This window comes from Drosophila kikkawai, chromosome X (genome assembly GCF_030179895.1).
Source record: "Drosophila kikkawai strain 14028-0561.14 chromosome X, DkikHiC1v2, whole genome shotgun sequence".
In the NCBI taxonomy this organism is placed as follows: domain Eukaryota; kingdom Metazoa; phylum Arthropoda; class Insecta; order Diptera; family Drosophilidae; genus Drosophila; species Drosophila kikkawai.
Genome location: NC_091733.1, coordinates 4,299,601 through 4,326,022, shown reverse-complemented (window position 1 = coordinate 4,326,022; position 26,422 = coordinate 4,299,601). Strand labels below are relative to the sequence as shown.

At 40.9% G+C, this 26,422-nt stretch overlaps 1 protein-coding gene across 1 annotated transcript in view; it reads right to left on the bottom strand.

Annotated features, from left to right (window-relative positions):
* Positions 1–26,422, bottom strand: part of kl-5 (male fertility factor kl5) — an 871,112-nt gene that overhangs the window by 142,648 nt on the left and 702,042 nt on the right. The window contains exons 15-20 of the mRNA XM_070288586.1: positions 18,750–18,969; positions 16,654–18,692; positions 15,716–15,854; positions 15,492–15,658; positions 12,672–15,434; positions 12,420–12,614 (exon numbers count right to left, since the gene is read on the bottom strand). Coding sequence (XP_070144687.1) covers positions 12,420–12,614; positions 12,672–15,434; positions 15,492–15,658; positions 15,716–15,854; positions 16,654–18,692; positions 18,750–18,969 — 5,523 coding nt within the window. The remainder of the gene's footprint in view (positions 1–12,419; positions 12,615–12,671; positions 15,435–15,491; positions 15,659–15,715; positions 15,855–16,653; positions 18,693–18,749; positions 18,970–26,422) is intronic.

Genomic DNA, 26,422 nt, shown 5'->3' with positions numbered 1-26,422 from the left:
TGTCAGCTGCCGTCAAGATACTGTTTGTTTTGCGTAGCTTAGAGAAAGAGCGAGAGAAAAGATACATTTTATTTCGGTCTATCTCTCTGGTATTGTATGTTATGTATTCACGTCCCCGACATTAGTGTTTGTTTTGCCTCAGTAGCCCATTTAGTAAGCGGACGGTCTGTCAAATCTGAGGCATGGGGATTAGTAAAAGTATATTGCTTTTAATAAGATTTATATATACGTATTTAAGTGATTTAGTAATCATTGCAATTATATATTTACATAAAAAATCTTTTATAATTAAGCTTAAGGGGGGATATACATGTAAACCAAAATTTTTTGGGCAAATTTTTTTTTTTGGTTTAAAAAATAGTTTATTATTTAAAGAATATAGTGTGTAAGTTTCCTTATCGAAATCCAACTCTAAGTGCCTCAAATCAAGTATGCACGCAAGGTTCACAAGTGTTAACGTGGGCGCATCAAAAACTTTAAACGTCTTTTTCTCAGCTTCTAATTTTTGCATTTCTACCTATGCTATGGACACGATTCACAAAAAACCACGTAACATATCGGAGTGAATCAAAAATTATTATGATTAGCATGAAATTATCTTCTATATGAACCTACATGGTTGTTATAAAACTGTATTACTATTTTTTAAGAGGGTGGGAAGTCACCTGAAAATGGCATTTTTTCCTTCAAATCAAAATTAATTTTTTTGTCTTGATTTCTTTTTGGTTTTTTAGGTTCAAATAGAAGATAAAGGTGTAATGAATACAAAACAAGAAAGGAAGCTAACTTCGGCACACCGAAGTTTGTATACCCTTGAAGATTGGTTTTGATGTTTATATTATAAATTTAAATGCTGAAAACACTCACAAAACAGAGTTTCATTACATTTTACCTATACTTATTATGTTTACAGTTTGACAGTTACAGTTTTACATTCCCAGCTTTACATTTTCTCCACATTTACCGATCGTTTATATGGCAGCTATATGATATAGTTCTCCGATTTTCATAAAATTTTTACCAAAATTCTGAAATAATAAAAGAAGCTTATATCTAAAAGTAGATAAGAATATGTTGAAAAACAACGAAGTTATAATTTTTTTCCTATTCATTTTCCGATCGTTCCTATGGCAGCTATAAGATATAGTCGTACGATTTTCATAAAACTTTTACCAAAATTCTGAAATAATATAAAATGGCCATATCTAAAAAAATGGTGCAAAACTGTTGAAAAACAGCAAAGTTATAATTTTTTTTCTAAAAATTTATCGAACATTTGTATGGGAGCTATATGATACAGTCGTCCGATCCGGTCCGTTCCGACAGTGAGAGTATATAGAAGACTCTATGCAAAGTTTCATTCAGATAGCTTTAAAACTGAGGGACTAGTTTGCGTAGAAACGGACAGACGGACGGACGGACAGACGGACGGACAGACGGACAGACGGACAGACGGACATGGCTAGATCGACTCGGCTGTTGATGCTGATCAAGAATATATATACTTTATAGGGTCGGAAACGTCTCCTTCACTGCGTTGCAAACTTCTGACTGAAATTATAATACCCTGCAAGGGTATATATATATATAGTTTACGGATTTCGGACAGGAATTACGAGCTCTATCGTGTCCATAGCACGGCAACTTAAAGCTCGAGGCGCTACGGCATATGTTCCATAAGTCCGCCATTTTGTAAAATATTGTTTATACCTAATTTTTTTAATCATCTCTGATTCTACTTTTAACTATATCCAAAGTTTCACGAAGATTGCTTGACTATTTCTTATAAAAACATAATTCACGAAAAATGGCCAAATTTTGACCGCTTACATGTATATCCCCCCTTCAGGAGGAATATGCATGTAAACCAAAATTTTTTTGACCAAATTTTTTATTCTCAGCTTGAAATTCTTCCATTTTTACCTATACTATGGATACGATTCACAAAAACTATGTAACATATCGGAGTGAATCAAAAATTATTATGATCAGCATGAAATTATCTTCTATTCGAATCTAAATGGGGGTAATTACTATTTTTTGACAGGGTGGGAAGTGAAATCTGATTACCTGAAAATGGCATTTTTCCTTCAAAACAAATTTTAATTTTTTTGTCATAATTTCATTTCGGTTTTTTAGGTTCAAATAGAAGGTAAAGGTATAATGAATACAAAAAATTTTTGTTTGCGGATTTCCGACTCAAATTACGCGCTCTATCGTTTCCATAGCCGGGAAACTCAAAGCTCGAGGCTCTGCTGAATATTTTAAATAGGTCCGCCATTTTGTAAAATATTGTTTATAACAAAATTGTTTTATCATCTCCGATGCTACTTTTAACTATTTCAAAAGTTTCACGAAGATTGCTTCACTATATCCTATATTAAAAAATTCACGCACGAAAAATGCCTACATTTTGACCGTTTACATGTATAAGTTAACTAACTCAGCCGGGCAACGGCAATGACCGTCCGCCCGAAAGCTCGCTCCGGCCAAACTGCTGACACAGCGTCTGGCCGGAAGCTCATGCATAGCCGGCAAGCACTACCCATTGGAGTGGCCGCTATGATATTTACTTTTGTTAGCTTTTAAGTTCAGTTCTGATTTTATATTCATACAATAAAGAGCTGCTGCTCAATTTATCACACTCCGACTACCGTCGTTAAAGATTTATCATTTGAAAACTTTCTGAGTCTCTAGGCCAGTAGTTAAAGAAGGGTAGTCCCCCTTCCAACGTAATCTTCATAACTTGTTTGGGAGATTCGTCAGCCAACCGGCTAGTGACCATCGCAGCGGACACGTCCCCTGCGCCCAGTGGATCATCTGCTGTAACTTACCTTGGAGAAACCTTAGGCCAACCGGCCTGCAACATAGCGGCGAATATTATCACCCGCTCCCGATCTATATCTGCAACTGCGAGGGACCGTCTGAGGAATCTCTATTGCCGCCGGCAATACACAGTCGATATAATATATTAATTAATTGGCGCCCAACTAAATTTACCCATTCTTTACAAATTGGGAAACATGTAAGTGAGCACTTCAGTCCAAGAATTTTTCCCAGTGTCTGCATTTGCATTTACATTTTTTTAAATAAATACAAATCGCTGCTAGAATATTTTTTGCAGCCCCACAAACACAACTTCATACTCACACTCATTATTTGCTTGACAAGTGTATTGGTGATTTTAAATGTATTATTTTGTGTATTGTTTGCATTTAATTTAAATAAATTTCACAGTTATGAGTTTCATGTACGTGTAGCCGTATATTAAGGGGGGGGTAAGGTTAATTCGGTGCAAAAATGCCCACTTTTCAAAAAAATGTTGTGGCGAAACGGCTAAAGATAGCTTAACGAATTAAATACCATATAATAACACAACATTTGAACAGTTTGTGATAAATTTTGTATTGAAAAATATTTAGTGGTAGAGGAGTTATAGGGAATCTCCCGAGTCGCCTCCAAAAAAAGTTGGTTTGCGGTGTACATCCTAACTGTCCACAGAATCATCCGATCTACAAAAATTATACCTCATTCGTTAAAGGATAAGTGTCCCGAGGTATTCTCGAAGCGTTTTTATTTTTAAAATTTTTTCCCTATTTTTTATCAAAATTTGAAGTCAAAACCCCGATTTTTGACTAAAAAATTAAGTTAATTTGTTAAATAAAAAATATAAGAAAATTAAAAATTAAAAAAAGCTCGACGAGAATACCTGTAGAATTATCTAAAGAAGTTATGTTCCAAATTTCAAACCGATTGGTTCAGTATATTTTTAGTTATCGTGTACACCGATTTTCAAAATGGCATTTTTCAGGAGAGCGCTTTAAACTTTGTGATTCTCATGCATTGAACACCAGACGACCTTCGTTCAACTCCGCATAACTTCGTCAATTTTACTTTGATTGATGTAAAACTTGGACACAATATTCTTAAGATATTGAACTTTTAAAATAAAAAATAAAAAAAAATTTACGAAAAAAAAAATTAAATACCTTACCCCCCCCTTAAAACACACACATTTTATATCCCCATATAAGCGCAAGGGCGCTGCTGAGGAATTAATTATCGTGAATTTATTTAAACAATTTTATTGGCGACGAACTCTGTCTCGCCAAATGATTAAAATTTAATTTCATTATATTTTTTGTCAGTGGTAGATACTGTTTCATTTTTATTTGTGCATTTAATTTACCCTTTATATGTAATCGTCTTTTTGCTTACACCTAAATTCTTTGTGTTAGCTTCGCAAAAATATTGGGTTTGTTTTTTTTGTTGTCGCTGTCCCAATCCACTACGACACTCGAACTTGACACCGCTACGCTGTATTCCGACTCTGTTTAGCTTCGCTTCTTTGTCTTTCAGAACGGCAGCTTAGCCACCACGGATTTTTACTGTGTAAATTTTTGTTGTTTATATATTTCTTCTCCATAACAGAGGGCTGGTCCCCGCGATCCCCTCTCCCTTGTCGTTGCTTGGCAAGGCAACAGCTCAAAGAGCTCTCGTCCATCTTTACCAAGCGGCAACTCAGCCCCCGCGGCCCCCCGCCATATCCATGGGCAAGACCGCTTGAGCATACATTTTTTCATTAGGGCGATTTAGCAACCCATTCCAGCAATATAGGAACAACAATCAGTTCGACAGCGAATCTGAGTCCGAGACCGAAGAGCCGGCCGGAACTTCTACACCGAAAAGTGTAAACACAGGCAAACCCGCAGCCATAAATATGGCATTTAATACAGAACAACTGCAAACGGTAGTACAGGCTGCCGTCAACCTTGCCCTACAAGAAGCGGCCACTGAAGGCCAGCGTAGGGAGAATGAATTGCGCCAGACTATTAAACAACTGGCCGACCAGGTGGCGGCGATACAAGTCGCACCCACCCAAACAGTGGCTCCTCAAATTAAAGTCTATAAACCTATAGATTTAACCAGCATCGCCATTTGTAATGAGCCACTAGACGCCGTCAAATGCCTGCCCGAATTTTCGGGGGCCCAGGAAACATACGTCTCCTGGCGGCAAGCGGCGGTAGGAGCGTACTTTATTTTTAGGAAATTCGAGGGTACTTCACGCCATTATCAGGCAGTCATTATAATTAGGAGCAAAATAAGGGGATCAGCCGATTCCGTGCTATCCTCATTTGGCACAGTGCTTAATTTCGACGCGATTATAGATCGACTTGACTTCACGTATAGTGACAAGCGAACAATGCACGTCATAGAGCAGGAGATGGGTACCCTTAGACAAGGGAATCTCTCGTTGCTGCAGTATTATGATGAGGTCGAAAAGAAGCTCACGCTCCTTACCAACAAGGTGACCATGTCGTACGAAGCCTCGGCTGCACAGGTTTTATGCAAAAAATTCCGGGATGACGCCCTTCGCGTATTTATCTCTGGATTAAGACGCAGTCTCACTGATGTCCTCTTCGCGGCTAAGCCCAAGGACATGCCAACAGCACTTGCATTGGCCCAAGAAGTGGAGGCGAACCATGATAGGTACACCTTTGCTTCAACATTTGCCAGAAGCCAAGAAGATAAAGACAAAAAACAATTTCCGAAGGCACAGGAGCGTCATCAAACCGCCCCTCATGCCAATTCCCAGCCTAGTGGCGGTAAAAATCCCCACTATTCCAAACAACACAAAGTCCAGGTACACTCTGCCCCGCACAGTGATAGGCTTCGTAGAAATACGCCCGAACCCATGGATATCGACCCATCGCTGTCCAAAATGCTTAGGCCATCGCAGGCCCCAGCATACCAAAATAAGAAGCCGACCGCGTCTGACCGATCCGGCCCACCCAAAAGACAGCGAGTAAATCACATTGCGCAAAGCGCCGATACTACGGCTGACACCTACACCACCGCAGCTTCCAGCGCGGCAGTAGAAATAGATGAAGACGCCATCTGTGAGTACGACTCCGATGCCGTCCATTTTTTAGGGGAAAATCCTTGCTACCCGTCATCAGACGAAGAGTAGCGGGGATAAATATGAAACTTCTTGTTGATACGGGCGCTGCCAAAAATTTCATCTGTCCTCATGAGGGATTGAAAAGCGTACCGGTCGAAACCCCCTTTAAAATCCATTCCATTCACGGCGTTACCACTATCACTAGGAAATGCTTCATACAACTTTTCAATTTGAAGGCCACGTTCTTCATTCTACCTGACTTGTCCTCCTTTGATGCGATCATCGGCCTCGACCTACTTAAACAGGCAGGGGCATCGCTTTGTCTGGCCTCTGGCAATCTCAAATGGGGCAATAGAGAAGAGAAAATTGAATTCCACTCATGTTCCGATGTTAATTTTACTGAAGTGGACTGCTCAGATACACCGCCTTTAGTTAGAAACGCATTTCTAAAAATGCTCCGCGACAGGAAAAAAGCCTTCGCGGACCCCAATGAGGCCTTACCTTACAACACGTCGGTGGTAGCTACCATCAGAACTGTTGATGAGGAGCCGATCTATGCCAAACTTTACCCATATCCAATGGGAGCAGCCGATTTCGTCAATAACGAGATTCAAGATCTGCTAAGTAACGGTATCATACAAAAGTCGAAGTCCCCCTACTATAACCCAATATGGGTAGTAGACAAGAAGGGCACCGACGAGGCTGGAAATCGAAAAATGCGGTTGGTATTGGACTTTCGTAAATTAAACGAGAGGACGATACCCGATCGCTATCCAATGCCGAACATATCCATGATACTGAGTAACCTAGGCAAGGCCAGGTACTTCACTACGCTAGACTTAAAGTCTGGCTACCATCAAATTATATTAGCAGAGCGCGACCGCGAAAAAACTTCCTTTTCCGTCAACGGAGGGAAATATGAATTTCGCCGGATGCCATTTGGATTGAAGAATGCTGCCAGCATCTTCCAGAGAACTATAGATGACATTCTGCGAGAGCAGATCGGCAAGTTCTGCTACGTTTATGTGGATGACGTCATCGTTTTTTCAGAAGACGAAAACGCCCACATCCAGCACGTAGATTGGGTTCTTAAGAACCTACACGATGCTAACATGAGGGTTTCAACACAGAAGTCTAAGTTCTTCAAAAAAAGCGTTAGCTTTCTCGGGGTTATTGTCAACAACAACGGTGCCACTACTGACCCGGAAAAAATTAAGGCTATTCAGGAATTCCCTGAGCCTAAAAACGTGTTTGAAGTCAGGTCGTTCTTAGTCCTGGCCAGCTACTACCGATGCTTTCTAAAAGATTTTGCGTCAGTAGCTAGACCTGTGTCGAACATTCTTAAAGGGGAGAACGGAAGTGTCAGTAGGCACAGATCCACGAACATCCCGGTACAATTTGATGAGCAACAAAGGTTCGCTTTTCAAAAATTGCGTAACATTCTGGCTTCCGAGGATGTCATCCTCAGATACCCAGACTATAAAAACGCATTCGATCTAACGACGGATGCCTCAGCTTACGGCATTGGCGCAGTGCTATCCCAAGAGGGACGACCTATCACTATGATCTCGAGGACCCTTAAGGACAGAGAAGTTAATTATGCTACCAATGAAAGGGAGCTATTAGCCATAGTTTGGGCGCTGGCCAAGTTGCGCCACTATTTATACGCAGTCAAAGCCCTTGACCTTTGCAGTGTCGGAATCCAATCCGAACGCAAAAATCAAAAGGTGGAAAGCTCGCATCGACGAGTCCGGTGCTAAAATTTTTTACAAGCCCGGCAAAGATAATCGCAGATGCCCTCTCCAGACAGCAACTTAACGTTCTGGGAGAGGAGGAAGCTTTTTCAAGCGCAGCCACAATTCACAGTGAGCTGTCGCTTACCCACACAATTGAAACTACGGACAAGCCCCTTAATTGCTTTCAAAACCAGATAACTCTGGAGGAAGCACGCTTTCCGTCCAAGCGCAGCTTCGTTCTCTTCGGAAATAAGAGACGGCACGACATCAACTTCGTATGCAAGGAGTCGTTGCTGAAAGAACTCGCAGACATTATCGTCCCTAAAGGCGTAAACGCCATTCATTGCGATTTGCACACGCTAGCGATGATACAGGATGAATTGGTTCGGCAATTCCCAGCCACCAAAATTTGGCACTGCAAAAAACGTGTCACGGACATTTTTGCGGTCGCTGAGAGACGAGAAGTCCTCACTGCCGAACATAATAGGGCCCACAGATCGGCCCAGGAAAATGTTAAGCAAGTACTCTCAGAGTACTACTTCCCAAAAATGACTAAATTGGCGAACGAAATCGTCGCTAATTGTAGAACATGCGCTAAGGCCAAATATGATAGACATCCCAAGAAGCATGAGCTTGGCGAAACGCCAGTCCCATCTCATGTAGGGGAAATGCTACATATAGATATTTTTTCCACGGACAAAAAGTATTTCCTTACACGCATTGACAAATTCTCGAAATTTGCCATGGTCCAACCAGTTCCATCTAGAACCATAGAGGATCTAAAACCGGCATTACTAATGCTGATGAATGTTTTCCCTAAAGCCAAAGTCATATATTGCGACAACGAACCATCGTTGAACTCGCACACTATTTTGACCATGCTGGAAAACCATTTCGGCGTCAGCGCTTCAAACGCACCGCCCCTCCACAGTGTCTCGAACGGACAAGTGGAGCGTTTCCACAGCACTCTGGTGGAGCTTGCCAGATGCCTTAAAATCGATAAAGGTATCAGTGACACCGTGGAGCTAATCCTGCTGGCCACAGCCAGATACAATAAATCTATCCATTCGGTCATCGACAAGAGGCCGGCCGATGTCATTCAAGCACAGTCGGATGAGCCGCTTTATGAGGTTCAGGATAAGATAAAACTTGCCCAGGATAAGCTCAGGAACAGGGAAAATGCTTCCCGACAAAACAGGGTGTTCGACGTTGGCGAAAAAGTCCTGGTTAAATCAAACAGACGACTGGGCAACAAACTCTCCCCATTGTGTGAAGAGAAAGTTGTGGAAGCGGACATGGGGACCACAGTCCTCATTAAGGGGAGGGTTGTCCACAAAGACAACCTTAGGTAGACGAAGCTTGATCTTACCGACATTCGTCTGATAATTTTTACCATCTTTTTTATATTTTTTATCATTAGCCACTTGGCATATGTTTTTATATCATACTTTTTATTCCTAGCCACTTGGCATAGTTTTTTCCATTTTTTTTCTATGTTTAGTTTCTTTAGCCGCTTGGCACAAGTTTTATTATTATCATGGTTTTCATTTTTCATTATTCATTTATACCAATTTTTATTCGCTACGCTTTATTTTACGTGTTTGGTGGTGGGCTACTTAAATTTTGATAAACACTACAATAAATACTAATATTACAGGTTCACTTCTTTACCTCTGTTATTCCTTTTGACCTTAACATCGGCACACGTCACGGACTACTCGCAGGCCAAGTACATTCCCATCATTGATGGTCGAATTTTAGTATGGGAAGAGTTTGCATTCGTGAAACATTCAGCAAACCTCTCAGAATATAGGCGCGTGGTGGAAGAGACTGGTGGCATGCTTAACATGTTTCCCCAGTCCCACATGCAGAAACTTTTGAGCGTAGATGTCGCTCACCTGCGTGACCTGCTCAATTCATTGAGCATCCACCATAGGGTAGCTAGAAGTTTAGACTTCTTAGGGACGGCACTAAAGGTAGTGGCGGGAACGCCAGACGCGGAGGATTTTGAGAAGATTAAACTTACCGAATTTCAACTCATAAACGCAAACAATAGACAGGTTAATATTAACAATAAAATTCAAGAACAAATCAATAGTATCACCGCCACTGTTAATCAAATTCTGAGGTCGGCTAAAGACTCCCAAATTGACTCGGGACACCTGTATGAGATGTTATTGTCCCGCAACAGAATGATTGCAATGGAGCTGCAGAATTTATTACTGGCAGTGGCTCTTGCCAAAGTCAATGTCGTTAGCCCTAGCATTCTAGATCATGCAGACCTGGAAAATGTGTGGATTGAGGAGCCCACCGATACCCCTATTAAAGACATTTTATCCGTTGCGTCCGTCAAGATATTACAGTCCATTAACATTTTGCACTTTATTATTAAATTCCCTAAAGTCAAGTCAGCTTGCGTTAAAATCACTGTTTTCCCCGTGTCACATCATGACACAATGCTTAGACTGGAGGACCAGATCATTGCGGATTGCAGCGGAGAAATTCATACAGTCCAGAATTGCTCTATAACAACGGGAGCCACTTTCTGTCGTCTGGCGCAAAGAAGATCATGCGCCCAAGAACTCCACGCTGGACGGGTTGCACACTGCGACATTCAACCCAGCGACCTGCATCCGGTCAACTTCGTGGACGAAGGTATTATCATTATCAACGATCGCCCGGCTCATGTGTGCGTGGACAATGGCACTTGCGTTCACCTGCAAGGAACCCACCTTGTCACCTTTGCCGAATGCGCCACGGTCAATGAAACCCGGTACGCCAACTATGGCGCGGCCCAAAAGAGGGTCCCAGGAGTGGCTAGCGCGCCCTCTCTCAATATCACCCTAGAACATGATATACTCAGCCTCCCTTACCTTCACCGCTTGAGTGAGCGTAACCTGGAGCATATTAAGAGGTTCGGGGAGGATATCAACGACTATCATTCACATCAGATAGTACTAGTGGCAGGAGCCATATGCTGCGCGTTGATCTGCGTCGGCTTAACCTATCGGCGAGTCATCCAGGCCAGGAGATCTACGGCCCAGATAACAGAGATGATTGCCCAAATAGGGTCGGCCGAGGGCGGCCTTGTTCCTGAGGGGGGAGTAGTTAACTAACTCAGCCGGGCAACGGCAATGACCGTCCGCCCGAAAGCTCGCTCCGGCCAAACTGCTGACACAGCGTCTGGCCGGAAGCTCATGCATAGCCGGCAAGCACTACCCATTGGAGTGGCCGCTATGATATTTACTTTTGTTAGCTTTTAAGTTCAGTTCTGATTTTATATTCATACAATAAAGAGCTGCTGCTCAATTTATCACACTCCGACTACCGTCGTTAAAGATTTATCATTTGAAAACTTTCTGAGTCTCTAGGCCAGTAGTTAAAGAAGGGTAGTCCCCCTTCCAACGTAATCTTCATAACTTGTTTGGGAGATTCGTCAGCCAACCGGCTAGTGACCATCGCAGCGGACACGTCCCCTGCGCCCAGTGGATCATCTGCTGTAACTTACCTTGGCAAAACCTAGGCCAACCGGCCTGCAACATAGCGGCGAATATTATCACCCGCTCCCGATCTATATCTGCAACTGCGAGGGACCGTCTGAGGAATCTCTATTGCCGCCGGCAATACACAGTCGATATAATATATTAATTAATTTATATACCCCCTTAAGAAGACCAAAACATAATAATTAATAATGTTTGGTATTAAGAATTTTTCGAATTAACTAAGGTCGGTCTAGTTATGATTAAATTTTTATACCCTTTAAGGGAAGTATAATTTTAGTTAGAAGTTTGCAACGAAGTGAAGGAGACATTTCCGACCCTATAAGAGCTATATATTCTTGATCAGCATCAATAGCCAAGTCGATCTAGCCATGTCCGTCTGTCCGTTTCTACGCACTCTCATTGCAGTATACATACATATGTCGGAACGGGTCGGATCAGATGACTATATCATATAGCTGCCATGCAAATGATCGACAATTATACCTAGGCTTTTTTTCAACATATTTTCATCATTTTTGAGATATGGCTATTAGATTAGATTAAATATGAAAATCGGACTACTATATCTTATAGCTGTCATAGTGCCGTTCGGGAAATGAAAAGAAAAAAATTATAACTAGTTGTTATTCAAAGTATTTTCATCTACTCTTAGATATGAGCTTTTTTTTATTATTTCAGAATTTCGGTTTTAATTGTTTTTAAATCGGACGACAATATCATATAGCTATGATCGCAAGATGTACAGAAAAATGTAAAACTTCTAATCTACAACTGTAACTGTCAAACTCTAAATACAAAAAAAATAGGTAAAATCAAAGAGTATAGCACTTAAATTTATAATGTTTATTCTATAGTAGATATTTCAAATCTAAAATATAGTTTTTTTATACAATTAATCTTTTTTTTTTTAAATTTTATCAAACACAAATTATTAAATGCTATGTATATGTCTACAAGTTTTATATAATTCCTAATATTTTTTTTAATTTAATTTATTTTTCTATTTATTTGACCAGAATGAATCGATTTTTATGACCCAATTGCAAACTGCAACGGTATACAAACTTCGGCGTGCCGAAGTGGTGGTGGTAATTTAAGGCCTTTTAGCGTACTCTATTTACAGCAGAATCGTGGTTGGATTTACTGTAGAGCAGTAACGAGTTACGTAGGTATATAGTAGATTACAATAAAATCAACCCATGATTTTGGGTTGGGGCACTTTAACTGCGAAATTAGTTGTAAGTCCAGGAATTTTTGTTTATGTGCCGTACGTACCGAATTTTGTAGACTGGGCATTCATATACATTTTTAGTGTCTTGCTTATCCTGGGTTACTGCTTTAATGTAAATAACTGGCATGGCAGGAAAAAGTTCTTTGTTAAAAGCATCTGCTATGGTGCCCATCTTTGCATCCCATCGAGCACCTTCCATAAAAAGCCCGTTGACATAGGCTCCTTCGCGAGGTGCCGCCCTACGGATAACGGAAGAATATTATTCAGACCATTTTATAGCTAATAAGAATTCTTACGTAAACTCTTCCTTCCATTTTTTGGTTACGTCACAGTTAAGACACATTCGATCAAGAGGCCACTCATTTTTGCGTGCTGTCTGCTGCATAATGGCGGTAAGTAGTGACTGCGGATTGAAGAATCCTGCAAGCCAAATAGAAGACGGCATACGAAAATCTGCCACCCATCCTTCAAGCTCTCGCAACCGCAACATTAAATCAGAGAACCACGACTGAAGTCCTAGCATGCTTGGATAGGCTAATTTGGTCCACTGCTCAGGCACTTGATCTTTGTAAAGACAAAGCATCAGGTCCTCCATAATAGATGAGATAGTTAGCTCTCCCTTAAGGCCCAAGTCAAGTTCATTCAGAGAGCGTCGTAGCTCAGCCATAAGAAGGTTCATGCGTTCGCACTCCTGAAAGGCGACAATTATGTAAGGGTTGCGATCCTCAACACGACCCATAAGCTCAAGAATGTTAAAAGGCGTTGGAATTTTGTCCAGTAGATCTTCGATAATGCCCTTTATGACATCCTCTTGGGAAACAGAATCACCTCCGCCACTTGAACCACCTGCCATACGCGGCTGTAATTCGAAAACAATTCGGAAAAGGCGTTCAGAAACTGTGGTGAGAAATCCAATCTCTGCATTTGAATGCAAGCCATATAGTGAAGGGCTTTCAGACGGAAGGTTTTCATCTACATACTGGTGGTATCCAGCATACTTTAGAATCCCCGGTGCCGGGAAACCCTGGCAATACTGCAACTCTCCATCAATTAACTCTGGCTGCATAAACTCTTCGAGATAGGTACGACAAAGCCGTCGATCCCAGTCGTCAGTTATGTGTCCTCCATACATGATTTCCCCAAAAAGGTAACGAAGGTCCTCCCAAGGTACGCGAGTGTTGGCTTCCAGATAGTTATACAAAACGTACACAGATATCGTAAGATCACCCACATTAAAGGGGTACCCGCGGTTCCAGCCCTGAGGGCCAAACTTTCGCCGCTCAGCAACCACAGCATGAAAATAGCACAGAGAGAAAAGAATCGCCTTAAATTCTGTCTCTTTTGAGCACATCTCAAGCGTCTCATCGCTAAAATTGTCTAAAGCTTTATGAATGTTAGCCATCATTCCTGTCGGTGGCTCATTTGTTATCTTTATAGCAGATTCCAGAATTCCTTGAGGTAATATGTGAGCCGAAGGATCACCAGCGGGTTCGGCACTCAAAAAAAGTCGATAGTTAATATTAACATTACTAAGAGAAGACTCCATTTTCTTTTCAAGGCTGGGTAACCAACGCGCAACAAGGTGTATATTTTGTAAAATGACCCAATGACCTTGCTGGGAGGCTATCTCAATTGCGTTCTCGGCCACAATTTCTTGGCCCTGGCCAAGCGATACACTATGAAAATTTTCATGGTCAAAACTGAATCCCAGACTCTTACCTAGCTTTTCAACATCTTTCAGAGGATCAACACCAGCAGAGAGAACAAAAAACATGTGTGTTTCTGGGCTAGACTCCTCAAAAGTTTTCGCGAATTCCATAGAGCGTGCATCAATATATTTTGATCCGAGCTTTTCTTCGATAAAGGAGCGCATAGCATATGACATACGGTCTGGTCGTATGCAACGCATTATGCAGAGTCTTTGGATTGGTGATTTTCCCTTCCATTCGCCAGGAAATTTTTCATTCTCTGGACTTTCTGAGTCTGCAAATTTTTTCCACCGTTTGTGTGATCCCTCAATATCCTTCTCCAACCCCTTAAAAGCAGAATGATTGTTAAGTGCCCTTATACCGCCCCAACCCACATGAGTGAGCCAGGAAAAGTTTGAAGTCTGATTTGGCATATATGGAAATCGTAGCAAAAAATCTAGCTCACTAGGCTCCACCTCACCAGCATTAACTAGGATCTGAATACACATCTGTGTCAGGAAAATTAGTTTGTCTTGCTCAAACAATCCACGAGACGTATACACATAACTACAGAAGGTGATCGAATCAATAAGGTTTTCTACTCGATCTTTAAGCTTCTCAGCTGTTGCTGCCTTTAGCATTGCGTTGTTAAACACTACTGTGAACGCTTTGAGAGAAAACTGGTAGATAGGATTGATCTTAAATAAGTCATTTAAAATAAAATAAATAATAGAGGCTCTTTCAGCTGCTGGACGATAAGCTTCCCGAGCAGAATCGATCTGGACACCTGTTATTTTTGCCTCTGCAACCTTTACTTCAATTTCGTCCGCAGTTTTTTTAGTTTTTTCAAGATTCATAACCAGAGTGACATCTTCGAGAACATTATCGCCTGCTGAAGATAAACGTGCAAGCAAGTCGTCTTCCAGAAACTTAAGTGTTATTTTGAAGTGGTTCTGTTGCTGCGTTAAGCGAGTTCGCATGGCCTCTAGGTCGGGACGCTCGACTTTAACAACCTCTGCTAACAACTGATCTTCTAGACCATCACGTGTCACGGTGAAGTTTATCAAAGTTGTCTGTGCCTGCATTTCAGGCTTATAGTGAGGGTTCGCAAGCTTAGTATGAAGGATTAAACGAAATTTTGGATTAAAATCAATTTCGCGATCGCCAATTTTCAAAATAGTTCCCTTTTTGATCAACTGACGACCCAAAAGTGGATTAAGAACAGGATCGACGTTTTCCCCGATGTTTTCAATTAACAACGTATTACCATTACTTACGGCCCGCTCAACTTGATCAAGGTAGTTTCGTTGCGAAAGACGTAAAACAACAAGACCAGATCCATATTTAGTTTTCACCCACTTGATTCCCTGACTGGAATGAATCAATAATTTTTAACAAAATCTTTTCTGTATTAATTGTTTAACTTACAGTTGGGGATCTATCATGAGCGGGTATCTCTCAGACTGCACAAGGATAGCGGCGTTCTCAGCAGACATGCGATCGCTTGGCAAGCCTTGGTTATTCCACTCAGCAATTTGGGCATCATCGCAGATCATTTCAAAAGGATCAACGCCGTCCGTTGAAGGAATAGAAGGCTTTAAAAACATTTTTAATTAAACAACAATACGCTCTTTTCTTGAGGCATATTTTACCTGGCTGCTTTTAAAAGCCGGCATCCACATTTTGTCTTGAAGCTCCTGTCGATAAGCTCGCGTAAAGCATCCAACGTAAGAAATAAAGCAGGATATGATTAAAATATCTCCAGGCAGTTGTTGTATACCTGAAGTGAGGCTACAAAAAATGTATTATTAAATTTCGTTTGGCAAATGGTAAAAACCGAATATTGCATTGAATACTTTTTATGTTATGTTCAGACAGGTATCTCAAAAATGCAGCTGTTATATTTTGTTATAATTTAAATTATTTTGATAAAAAATATTACATGAATTATAATGTATGTTCAGCAGGGGGGTGGCCAGGAAATTCTCCGCAAAAGTTTAAAAGTTTATCCCACGAAAAAGAAAACGCAGAAATTCGGGGGTCGAATATGACAGTGGCTGGAGCGCCCGTTGCATACATATATTGACGGTCGTTTGGGTACTGACTAAGCTTAGCCTAAGGGCCCGCTGCCGACCGAGAAGCGCCGCTTAACAGCGCGAGAGCGGGAGAGCTGTAATTGGAGCGGAGTAGCCGTCTCTAAGCTCGACTATCCGCTGGCGACGATCGGGAACACGGGAGCGTGCGATGGGGAATACCGAGGAGCGGAGAGCGGGTGAGCGTTGCTAAGCTGGAAGCGCTTGAGTTTTTGGAAGCTCGGTGGGCAGAGAGGGGACAGGGGCCTCCTGTCGTGAACAATGTATAAGGCACCACAACTAATAGCTTTTATAGAAAATGATTAAGTTAAAATAGTGTGTCAGGTTGCTGTTTTACTAATGGTCTCAAAAAACCTTAGCAAGTATCTGTATACATTTTTTTTTGCATTTTAAAATTATTAATAAAAATACTGGCACACGTTATAGTTAACATATACTTAAGCGTAATACGACTTTTAGTTTTGGAATTATAAAAAAATTCAAATATTACATTTTACCTTTTTACTGATTCCATCCATCGTATTTTTTCAGTCGCCAAGCCGCCTATTAATCGGTTTGCAATATCTATGGTAAATGCAGTTTTATCAGCTTCATCCTGACATTTCTGTTTTTTCCCAAGAGCTTCATCATACTCCATTTGCAGTGCATTTAATTGTTCCTCCAGTTCAGTGAGCCTTTGATTTAGAGCCGTTAACTTATCCCGAGCGTCCTTTAATTCTTTTTCTGACTCCATAAGGGCTCTTTCTTTTGGTTCAACAATAAGGTATACATCATAGAACCGGTTAATGTTAATAACCCATGAACACAATCCTGCAGCTGCTGAAGATTTAGCCAAAATCTTTTCGGGGCTGAACTCAGGATCGAGAATATAGGGTTGAAGAGCTTTTATAACGTCGGGATGAATGTGTTTCTTGTCATAGTTAATTAAATTGTCGAGAAATTTATCTACATTACTCATCAGAACACGACACGCCTTCCAGCTGCGATCCTTAGGAATTTTTCCTTTGCTTGCGAAAAGCACCAAAACTGCACCGCACACACTAACTACAGCATCAGGTGGCGATCCAAATGATTTAAGTTCTGTAAGATTGTTTTTGTTCAGAGTGTTAAGTGCCTCTTGAGCAGCAATCAGAGCTGGTTGCGCCTTAAGAAAATCCTCTTCGCAAAGTTTTGCTTTTGCAGTAACATCTTCCTCTATTTGACGGACGTTCTTCTCTTCTTTTGAGGCAAAGGCTCTTTCCTTTGACACTTTTTCATTTTCAGTACCTACAACTACAATTAAATTATCCGCTTCCTGGTTTTTAACCTTCAGCTCGACCTCTTGGACCTTTAGGACGTCCTGCAACGCATCCACTTCTTTTGTACAACTAGCCAATTTAATTAGACCATTTTCCAAGCGCAAACGGCGATCTAGATTAGCTTTAACTTTTTCATTTAGAAGTTTTGAATAGAGTGCTATTAACTCAAGGAAGGACTTAGGTGTTGTGTAGTTATATCTTTTGGCGTTGGCTAAATAAAGCTTAGAGATGTCATTGACTGTTTTATGAACAAATGCCATAAAATTAGACACTGGAAATGCGAGCTCTTTTGGCAACACAGTGATCTCAGATAAAAATCTAAGTGACACAGACTCCAATGCTTGTTGAGGCCATTCGTGAAACCAATCAATAGTTGTACAGTTTACTAAAGCTGGAAATTTTCGAGAACGGACACGAAGAGTTGCACCTACAGGCGAAAAGCAGAGTACTACCTTAAGCAAACTGCGAACCTTCTCAATAAAGTATTTCCAACAGTTCTCGCGATTGTCTAATATACCAAGCTGTTTGACCTCATTACGCACAGCGTTCACAATATTTTCCACTTCGTCATCAGCAAACAGTTCATGAATGTCACCAGAAGCAAGGAGGTCATTCACTAGCACTAGAAATTGCTCCCGAGCTACCTCCGAGTCGGTCATGAGGAAGCAGCAGGCAGTGGTCTTTACGCCAGCTTTCATATACAAAGTAGCGATGTTTCCCTTTAAATCGTTTACGTTATAGTCCTTTGTCAATTGAATCTGGAAAACGTCCAATGAGGAAATAAATGAAGCTAAGCGAGTTAGGGACTGTTTCCCTGAACCCCCAACACCGATTAGCAACGCATAGCCCCGAGACGATTCAAGGATGCGGCTTATACGACATACATGTGACATAGCGTCATCGAAAAGAACTAGATTGATGGCTCCTACATAGTCATTATAGCGATCTTGTGCCTCGTCTAACAGACTTTTTAGCCGTTCCCAGCCAGATATGGGCATATATTTGATGTCAGTCAAACCTTTTGCAAAATGACAGTAAATTAGTGGTTGTGCGTAAATCACTTCTTCATTTAAACCCTCAATCCCTTTGCGCACAACATCAGTTACGATTTTTTTAAAGTTATTGATATCGGTATAGTCAACCAGCTTATCACCATAGACGCGGTAGCATTCGTGAATCCATAGACGAATCATTTGATTAGCGTTCGAACAGGTCTCGTTGTTAGCATAGAGAACACCCTAGAAATAAATAGCATATTAGGGTTGCAAATTAAAAAAAAATTTCTTTTGTCTTACCGTAAATATGTTTGCAATATCTCGAAGATTAAAGTTGTAGTGGAACTTTATGGCAGTTGGTAAAAAAGACGAAGCCACCTTCATATGGAGCGTGATAGCTGTAGTTACCATGCTTTCGCATAACTTTACAACTGACCTATCGAATTTTTGCGACGGATTTTCCAAGTGCTGTGACAATATAGAGTTGAGGATGTGGAACAAGGCGTCTTGACTTGGAGGGCTGAAAAAATAAATTGTTGGCTTAGAATTAATCGTAATTCTGTGGTTCGTAGTCATTTAAGTTTATAGTGGCCACATCTATCACAAAGTCATTAAAACGCTTAACATGTAACTAAAGAACTTTTTGGCAAAATCATAATCATAAATCACTGAAAACGGGAGTTTAAAATACATGATTACAACCGCCTCTATGATTTTATTGTAAATAGTGATAAGGTTATTAATCCAATCAACCCAGTCTTCAAACCTTAATACTTTTAGAATTTGCTCGTAGTTCTTCTTCGTTCTTTTATTTTCTTTCAGTCTAACGCGTCTACACACGGCTGTGGCCCTCGGTCGGTTGGGCGGGAGGTAAAAGCGTAACACCGCGAAAAAAAAAATAAAATAAACTTGTGACTATAACACAACATTCAAAACACGTACAAACAACTACGTGCCAAAGTGGTGGTGTGGAATAAACATCAATCGACTACTAAGTAAACTATTTATTTCCATTAGTAAAAGTGATCTTTTAAGTTCTCAAGCTCGAAAATGTGGAATAGTCGACGGCCATGGTTGTTTCCAAGCATGTTGGTAAAAAAAGTCAACGAGATAATGATGTAATTTTTATTTAGTTTTTAATGTTGTGTTGTGTTTTAATTGTAGTGTTTTTGTTTTTGTTAGTTTTAGTTTTACAAAGCTATTCTAACATTTTATAAAATAAAATAAAAATACAAAAATAAACATTTTGTTTTGTTGTTTCGTTGTATTTTCTAATACTTTCTCGGTTTAGTATTGCGTTGTAATTGTTGTTCCCAATATTTTATCTATTTGTACGTGTCGCCTGGTGAATATTGTGGTATATGTATGTTATTTTATTCAGTTTTCTTTATTTCCTGTTTATTCCGTCTTTTCAATCTACGTCTTTGTTTTTTTGGCTTCTCATAAAATAATTATCTGCTGCTCGCTGGCAGCGTGAATTTCAACCTCCGAAATTTATAAGCAGCGCTCTCTGAGAAAGAGAGTGACCTGCTCTCTCAGAAAGCGAAGCTCAACGAAAGTGTGACCAGATCATGATTACATTTCCTGTTCTGTTACAACTCGGCCGTGCTGACTTAATGCACTCTATCTCTGTCTTAATGTTATAACTTAATTACAATCTTAACATATTTACAATCTTACATATTTTCAGTATTACAGTTTGTTTTTCTTTACTTTACTTTTATTACAATTAAACATTTTATAATTTTATTTTGATTTTATCCAATCACTCGCTCTGGCACACCGACGTGAACGAATGTGCATACGTACAGCTCCTGAGAAAAAATCAACTAAATTGCAATTACCCCCATATAGACAAGTCCACAATGGTGGCATAAATACCTGTGTTAGCCTAGATGGCAAATCGGAAGTGCAAGTGCTCGTGGTGACCAATATATTTGACAAAGTTTGTTTTCGCACAAGTGCGACTGGCCGGCCAGCGGCTGGTGACAGGGTAAAAACAAATCAGGTTCAGGTAAAAAACAAATCTCCCGTGCTCCGCTGATCACGTTGGATCTTCATAGGGGCTCTAATAGCTGCAAAACGTTTTGTTAACATTGTGGAAAAATTTTAACCTCAATTATTTGCTTTGTGAAAATCCCAACTAACTGTCAGTCATCGACTCCCCTTTCTGATTAAAATAAGCATATAAGCGCTCATTTTCTGATAATAAATGACGCTGTCTTCGGGAGAAAATGGACCCCTAGCCGCGACTCTTCTGGAAGAGTCGTTTCCCACTCCTCTTTTTGCCAAGAGGGGACTCTTTTTCGAGTCATATTTGAATCGAAATTTGAACGTTTGCAAGTCATATTTGTAGCAATAAGGGAATCATTTTTGAGTCCCATTTATAGTAATTAGGGACTCTTCTTCGAGGCATATTAGAAGTGAAAATAAATTAAATATTTCATAATATTTTGTTGCTGTATTTTTTATTGGTATATATATTTTTATATGAAATAATAATAATTCAAATTTAACAAATAATATCACTAAAAACTTAAGTATTCCAATCGCCTTCTTCTTGATACACGATCTTTGGCACACATTACCTATTCTCACTAAGCTTAGCAAGTTACTAAAACTTAGCTTAAAAATGCAGAACATAAGAGCAAACGATTCAAATTTTGCGAAAAGTACCGCTTAAAAAAGATAAACGAGATAAGGCAGATATCACAATGCACGTAAATGGGAGAGCGCGCGATTAGGCTCGCCAAGTTCTCTGACCGAATGCAAAAAATAATCTCATTTCAATCATCTGGATGATCAATTTTCGATTTCTTTACAATTTTGTTTTGCTATTTTATAAATCGTATTTAAAGGTCATTTACGACTCTTTTTGGAGTCATTTTCGAGTCATTTATTAGTCGCGCATAAGACAAATCTTTTTTTCATCATTTTGATGAGTCGAAAAAGACTCCTCAAGATAATTACGATCTTTCAAGTGCTTGCTGGAGATGTGTGTGTAGCGTCGTCTTCGTTTTGAATTTCAGAATTCCTCCACTCGAAATTTGAACACTTTAAATCAATTTTTCGTCCTTTTAGATCAGTTTTTCATCGTCTTTTAATCGCACTTTATCACATAGGTTGAGCCCCCATATTTGTGGGATTGGTTTCCTTTTTAAATAAGAACTCCCACTAATTTTAAGTTTTATTATAGTATTTAATGGTATTTTACAGTAAATAGTTTAGTTTAGAATAAAGTGAATCGGTTACATGTTTTTAGAATAGTTTGTAATAGTTTTCAATTGTTTTAACTTATTTTTCGTCGTCGTCGTAAGCTCTCGCGTCTCTTCTTTTTTTGATATATTTTAATAATACAAATAGTAATATATTTCAGGAAAATGGGCATGGTCCTGCCCTAAAATAAAATTAAAAAAAAAATTTTTCTTTCTTCTGTGCTGTTTAACTCGCAGGTTAATTATCTTGTTACCTCTTCTGGGATGCAAAGCTTTTTTGTTCCTATTCTTTGGGGGTTTACTTTTTTTTTTTTTTTTTTTTTTTTTTTTTAGGCTTTGCTTTTATTTATTGAATCTTCTCATTTATGAGACTAACAATAAGTGTATCAAATCTTACAATACTACCTAACTAGCAGTCATGAGACTGGTACTGAGTAAATGGCCCTGAATAATTATGGCTGGGTTGGATGGTCGTTACGTAGTAGGCGGCTTCTTCTGGAAACTCGTATCAAGTCCCTTGCTAAAGGATTTGGATGGGTGGAGAGTTTTTCCTTGTAGGACGCTTCTTGTTTTTCTATTTCGTTCTTAACTGCAGGAATGCCGAGATCCCTGTGGATGTTTTCGTTGCGAATATACCATGGTGCCCCAGTGATAGTTCTCAGGATTTTTGATTGGGCGCGCTGTATGATGTCTAGATTGGTACTGCACGCGTTCCCCCAGAGCTGGGAGCCATACGTTCATATTGGCTTTAGTGTGGAGTTGTAGAGCAGGACCTTGTAGTCCAGACACAGGGGCGATCGGGAGTTTATGAGCCAGTGGAGGCTGCTGGCTTTTAGTTTTGTATGAAGTTTCTTGCATTCAATATGTCTTCGCCATGTCAGGCGTCGGTCCAGGTGGACGCCCAGGTACGTTACCACGTTGACTTCGTGGATCTGCGTGCTGTTCAGGTAGAGCGGAGGGCATGTTTGTCTGTTGAGGGTGAACGTTACGTGCTTACACTTTTGTTCATTTATTTTAATACGCCAATCAGATAGCCACATCTCGACTACCTTGAGGTGGCTGGCGAGCTGGGCTGTTGCACGGACTGGGCATCTGGAACGGCTGAGGATCGCAGTGTCATCAGCGAAAGTGGATAATGTTAGCTGGTCGCTTGTGGGGATATCCGCTGTGTATAGAACAAATAGGGTAGGCCCAAGTGCACTTCCTTGTGGGACTCCAGCTTCGATTGAATAGGTGCCGGATGTTGTTGCGTTGCACCTCACTGCGAAGACTCTGTTGTAGAGATACGACTCAAGTAATTTGTGTGTGTATACCGGCAAGAGTGTTTTTATTTTGTGCATGAGGCCGTTGAGCCAGACGCGGTCGAATGCTTGAGAAACGTCGAGAAATATCGCGCTGCAATATTCTCGATGCTCGAAGGCTGTGCGAATTTCTGATGTTATTCTGTTAACTTGCTCGATAGTTCCATGTTTTTCTCTGAAGCCAAATTGATGAGCTGGGATGATGTTGTGAGCTCCCAGATAAGGAATTATGCGCTTTAGTAGGCATTTTTCAAATAACTTGGACAAGCATGATAGTAGACTTATTGGTCGGTAGGATGATGGAATCGTGTGGTCTTTTCCGGGCTTCGGTATCATTATAATTATAGATTTTTTCCATTTAGTTGGGTAGTGGCCGAGACTTATGATCCCATTGAAGATTTTACAGATGACCTCAATAGCACAATTCGGAAGTTCAATTATCATTTTTTGAGTTATTAGGTCATCGCCGGGAGCCTTTTTCGGCTTCAGTTCCCTGATGACCTTCGTTATCTCGTTCGGACGAAATGATGCTGGAGTAGATTCCGTTTCAGTGTGGATTTGCGGTAGTTCAAATGGATTTGCAGCAGGGTTCGGCTGGAAAACGCCCTGGAGATGTGAGGCAAAAGTTTCGGCTCTGTCTTTGTCGCTGCGGGCCCAGCAACCAGATGACTTTCTTACCGGGATGATAGTTTCAGCCGGTGAGCTTAAATTTGGGTGAGCTCTCCATAAGGGATGCTTTGTGCTGGTTGGCGAGAGTTTTTCAATATATCTTAATTGTGCTTTTTCGGCATCTTGCTTCAGGGCCCGGCTTAGTTTGCGTGTGGCTTCATTTAGACGTTGCTTTGAGCATGGCGATCTATTGGTTTGCCACGCCCGTCGCAGACGCCTCTTTTCTTGGATAAGCTATTCAAATTGCTGGTTCGTTTTGAATTTGATTTTTTGCACGTCCGTCTGTTGTGGTGTTGAGATTCTGGCTGCAGTCACAAGTACCTCTTCCAGTGCGTAGGTGGAGGAGTCGATGTCGGTTTCAGTATTGAGCTGGGGGGCTAGCTCAATGTGGGAACTCACATACTTTTTGTATTTCATCCAATTGGTTCTGTGCGACGTCAGCCTATAGGGGCGATCCGTAGTTTCTGGGCTTTGAAGGAGGGTTATCAAAAGCGGCGAGTGATCTGAAGAAAGGTCTGGAAGGGCCTTGGCGTTTATTAAATTTCGTGGGATTGTAAAAATCCATGAATTGACCTTCAGAGATTGTAAAGCGAGGTGGGCAGTAGACAGCAGCAATGCAAAGGTTGCCGTTACCTGACTGCACTTTTATGGACGTAGCTTGCAGGTAATTTGTTGCAAACCTTTGGTGGAAGTGGTGTTTGATGCGTTCTCTGATAAGGATGCCGGTCCCGCCGTGGGCTTTACCATCTGGATGATCTGTGCGGTGGAAGGTATAACCTCTTATATGAAAGTTGTATCTGCTTGTGAGGTGCGTTTCAACCAGTAGCATGGCGTCGATGTGGTTTTCGTTTAGAAATTGTGTTAGTTCAAGTTTATGCCGTGAGACGCCGTTGGCATTCCACGTGGATATACGTAGATTTGACATTGATTATTTTGACTGTTGTGTTACGAGCAGCTGTATCACCATATTCTGATTTTGGACGAGCGTTTGCATGGTCGTTTTCATAAATGACATGAGTTCCATCATACTTTGTTGCATGGTCACCATCATGGATTCCAGGTTGTTTTGTGGCTGCCCTGGGGTCTGCTGAGCATTTACTGAGTTTGAGGGGAGTGGATTTTGCATACCTGTCCGTAGAGCTTCGGCGTAGGAGATGCCCGTGGGAGCATTTAGCGGACCAAAAGAAGATCTGGCTGCTTTGGCAAAAAATACATCTGGAGTAGTTTTTGAATTAAAATACACATTTTGTGTATTTTGTTGGCGTGTAGCAGTCGCTCTTCGCATGCGACTCTTCAGCTCCTTGTTTACTGAAGAAATAATAGGATCTGATGTGTCCATTGCTCTTTGAAATACATCATAAAAATTATTATATTATTGGCAGCCAAGGATACTCGTCAATAATAATTTCCGCGGTTTTATAGCAGAAGCTCTGAAACTTTCCAACATTAATGGGCAGCTGAGGGGCAAATTAAAATAGTCCTTAGATTTGAAATAAGCTGTACGCCTATTCCTGTAATTTCAGAACATTTTGTTGGGTAACTGAAAGCACGACGAGCGGTGTTTCCATCATTTGTGCTGCCAAAGCCGCCAACTTTCGGTTGATCAACTTTCAGTGACATCTGTTTCCAAAACAAGGCTTGCACGTATGCTTTTCTTTAAGCAACTATTCTCTTGTCTTCTTGGTTGTAAATTCTCAATTTTTTTACTTGGCATTTATAGCCTGCGTGCAATATGAATTCAAATAACCGAATCCAACAGTGCAGAGGACTTAATCCAAAGTTAAGGTTACTCAAAACTGAATGAAACTTTACGCATTTAAAGTTCTTATTGTTCAGAAAATCCTTTGGCTTAGATCCACAAATTGGACAAGTTTGGGATGAGTTCGTTCCCGTCAATGCGTTTAATACCTTCCCGTCGATAACTGTTAGGTATAGTCGACATTTTATGTATACAACTTTTCCTTGACTTATGAGAATTTTACGACTTTAAATTGTGACGCTTGTACGCGCACAATATATCTTAATAGTAGGAGATATAACAAAATAGGAGCAATTAGGGACATAAGGAAATGGATCAGGAACATTATGGAGATAATTTGAATTGAATGCGCGCGCGCGCCACCGATCTTGAAGGAGGGTCACACTGGACCGAACGGAGGCTGGCCACACTATTCGGGGAAAATCCCGCACAGGACTCTGGCCACACTGAAGCCGCGCCAGGGCCTATATAAAGCGGACCACGGCCCTGGAGTAATCACTTAGCAGCCGACTGCGATTGGGTCGAGTTCACCTCCCTAGTAGTTAGCAGCGAAGTCACTTTTTGGGAACTCTGGTTCCTATTTATAAATTGTAGTTAGGATCTCTGCTGACTTGCGAGTCCAATCTCTGACGACTTTCGAGTCCAAAACACTGCCGACTTTCGAGTCCAATTCTCTCTGCTGACTTTCGAGTCCAAAACACTGCCGACTTTCGAGTCCGATTCTCTCGGCTGACTTGCGAGTCCGAAACACTGCCGACTTTCGAGTCCACTTCTCTCGGCTGACTTTCGAGTCCGAATCTGCAGACTTTCGAGTCCAAACGTCTCTGCTGACTTTCGAGTCCGAATCTGCAGACTTTCGAGTCCAAACGTCTTCGAGCTGACTTTCGAGTCCGAATCTGCAGACTTTCGAGTCCAAACGCATTCGCTATCGGGTGGCTTTAAAGGCCCATACCCTGGCAGGACTATCGGTATCCCTCCTATCGGACAGCCGCACTCGGGACGAGGACGAATCGGAACTACGGCGTACCC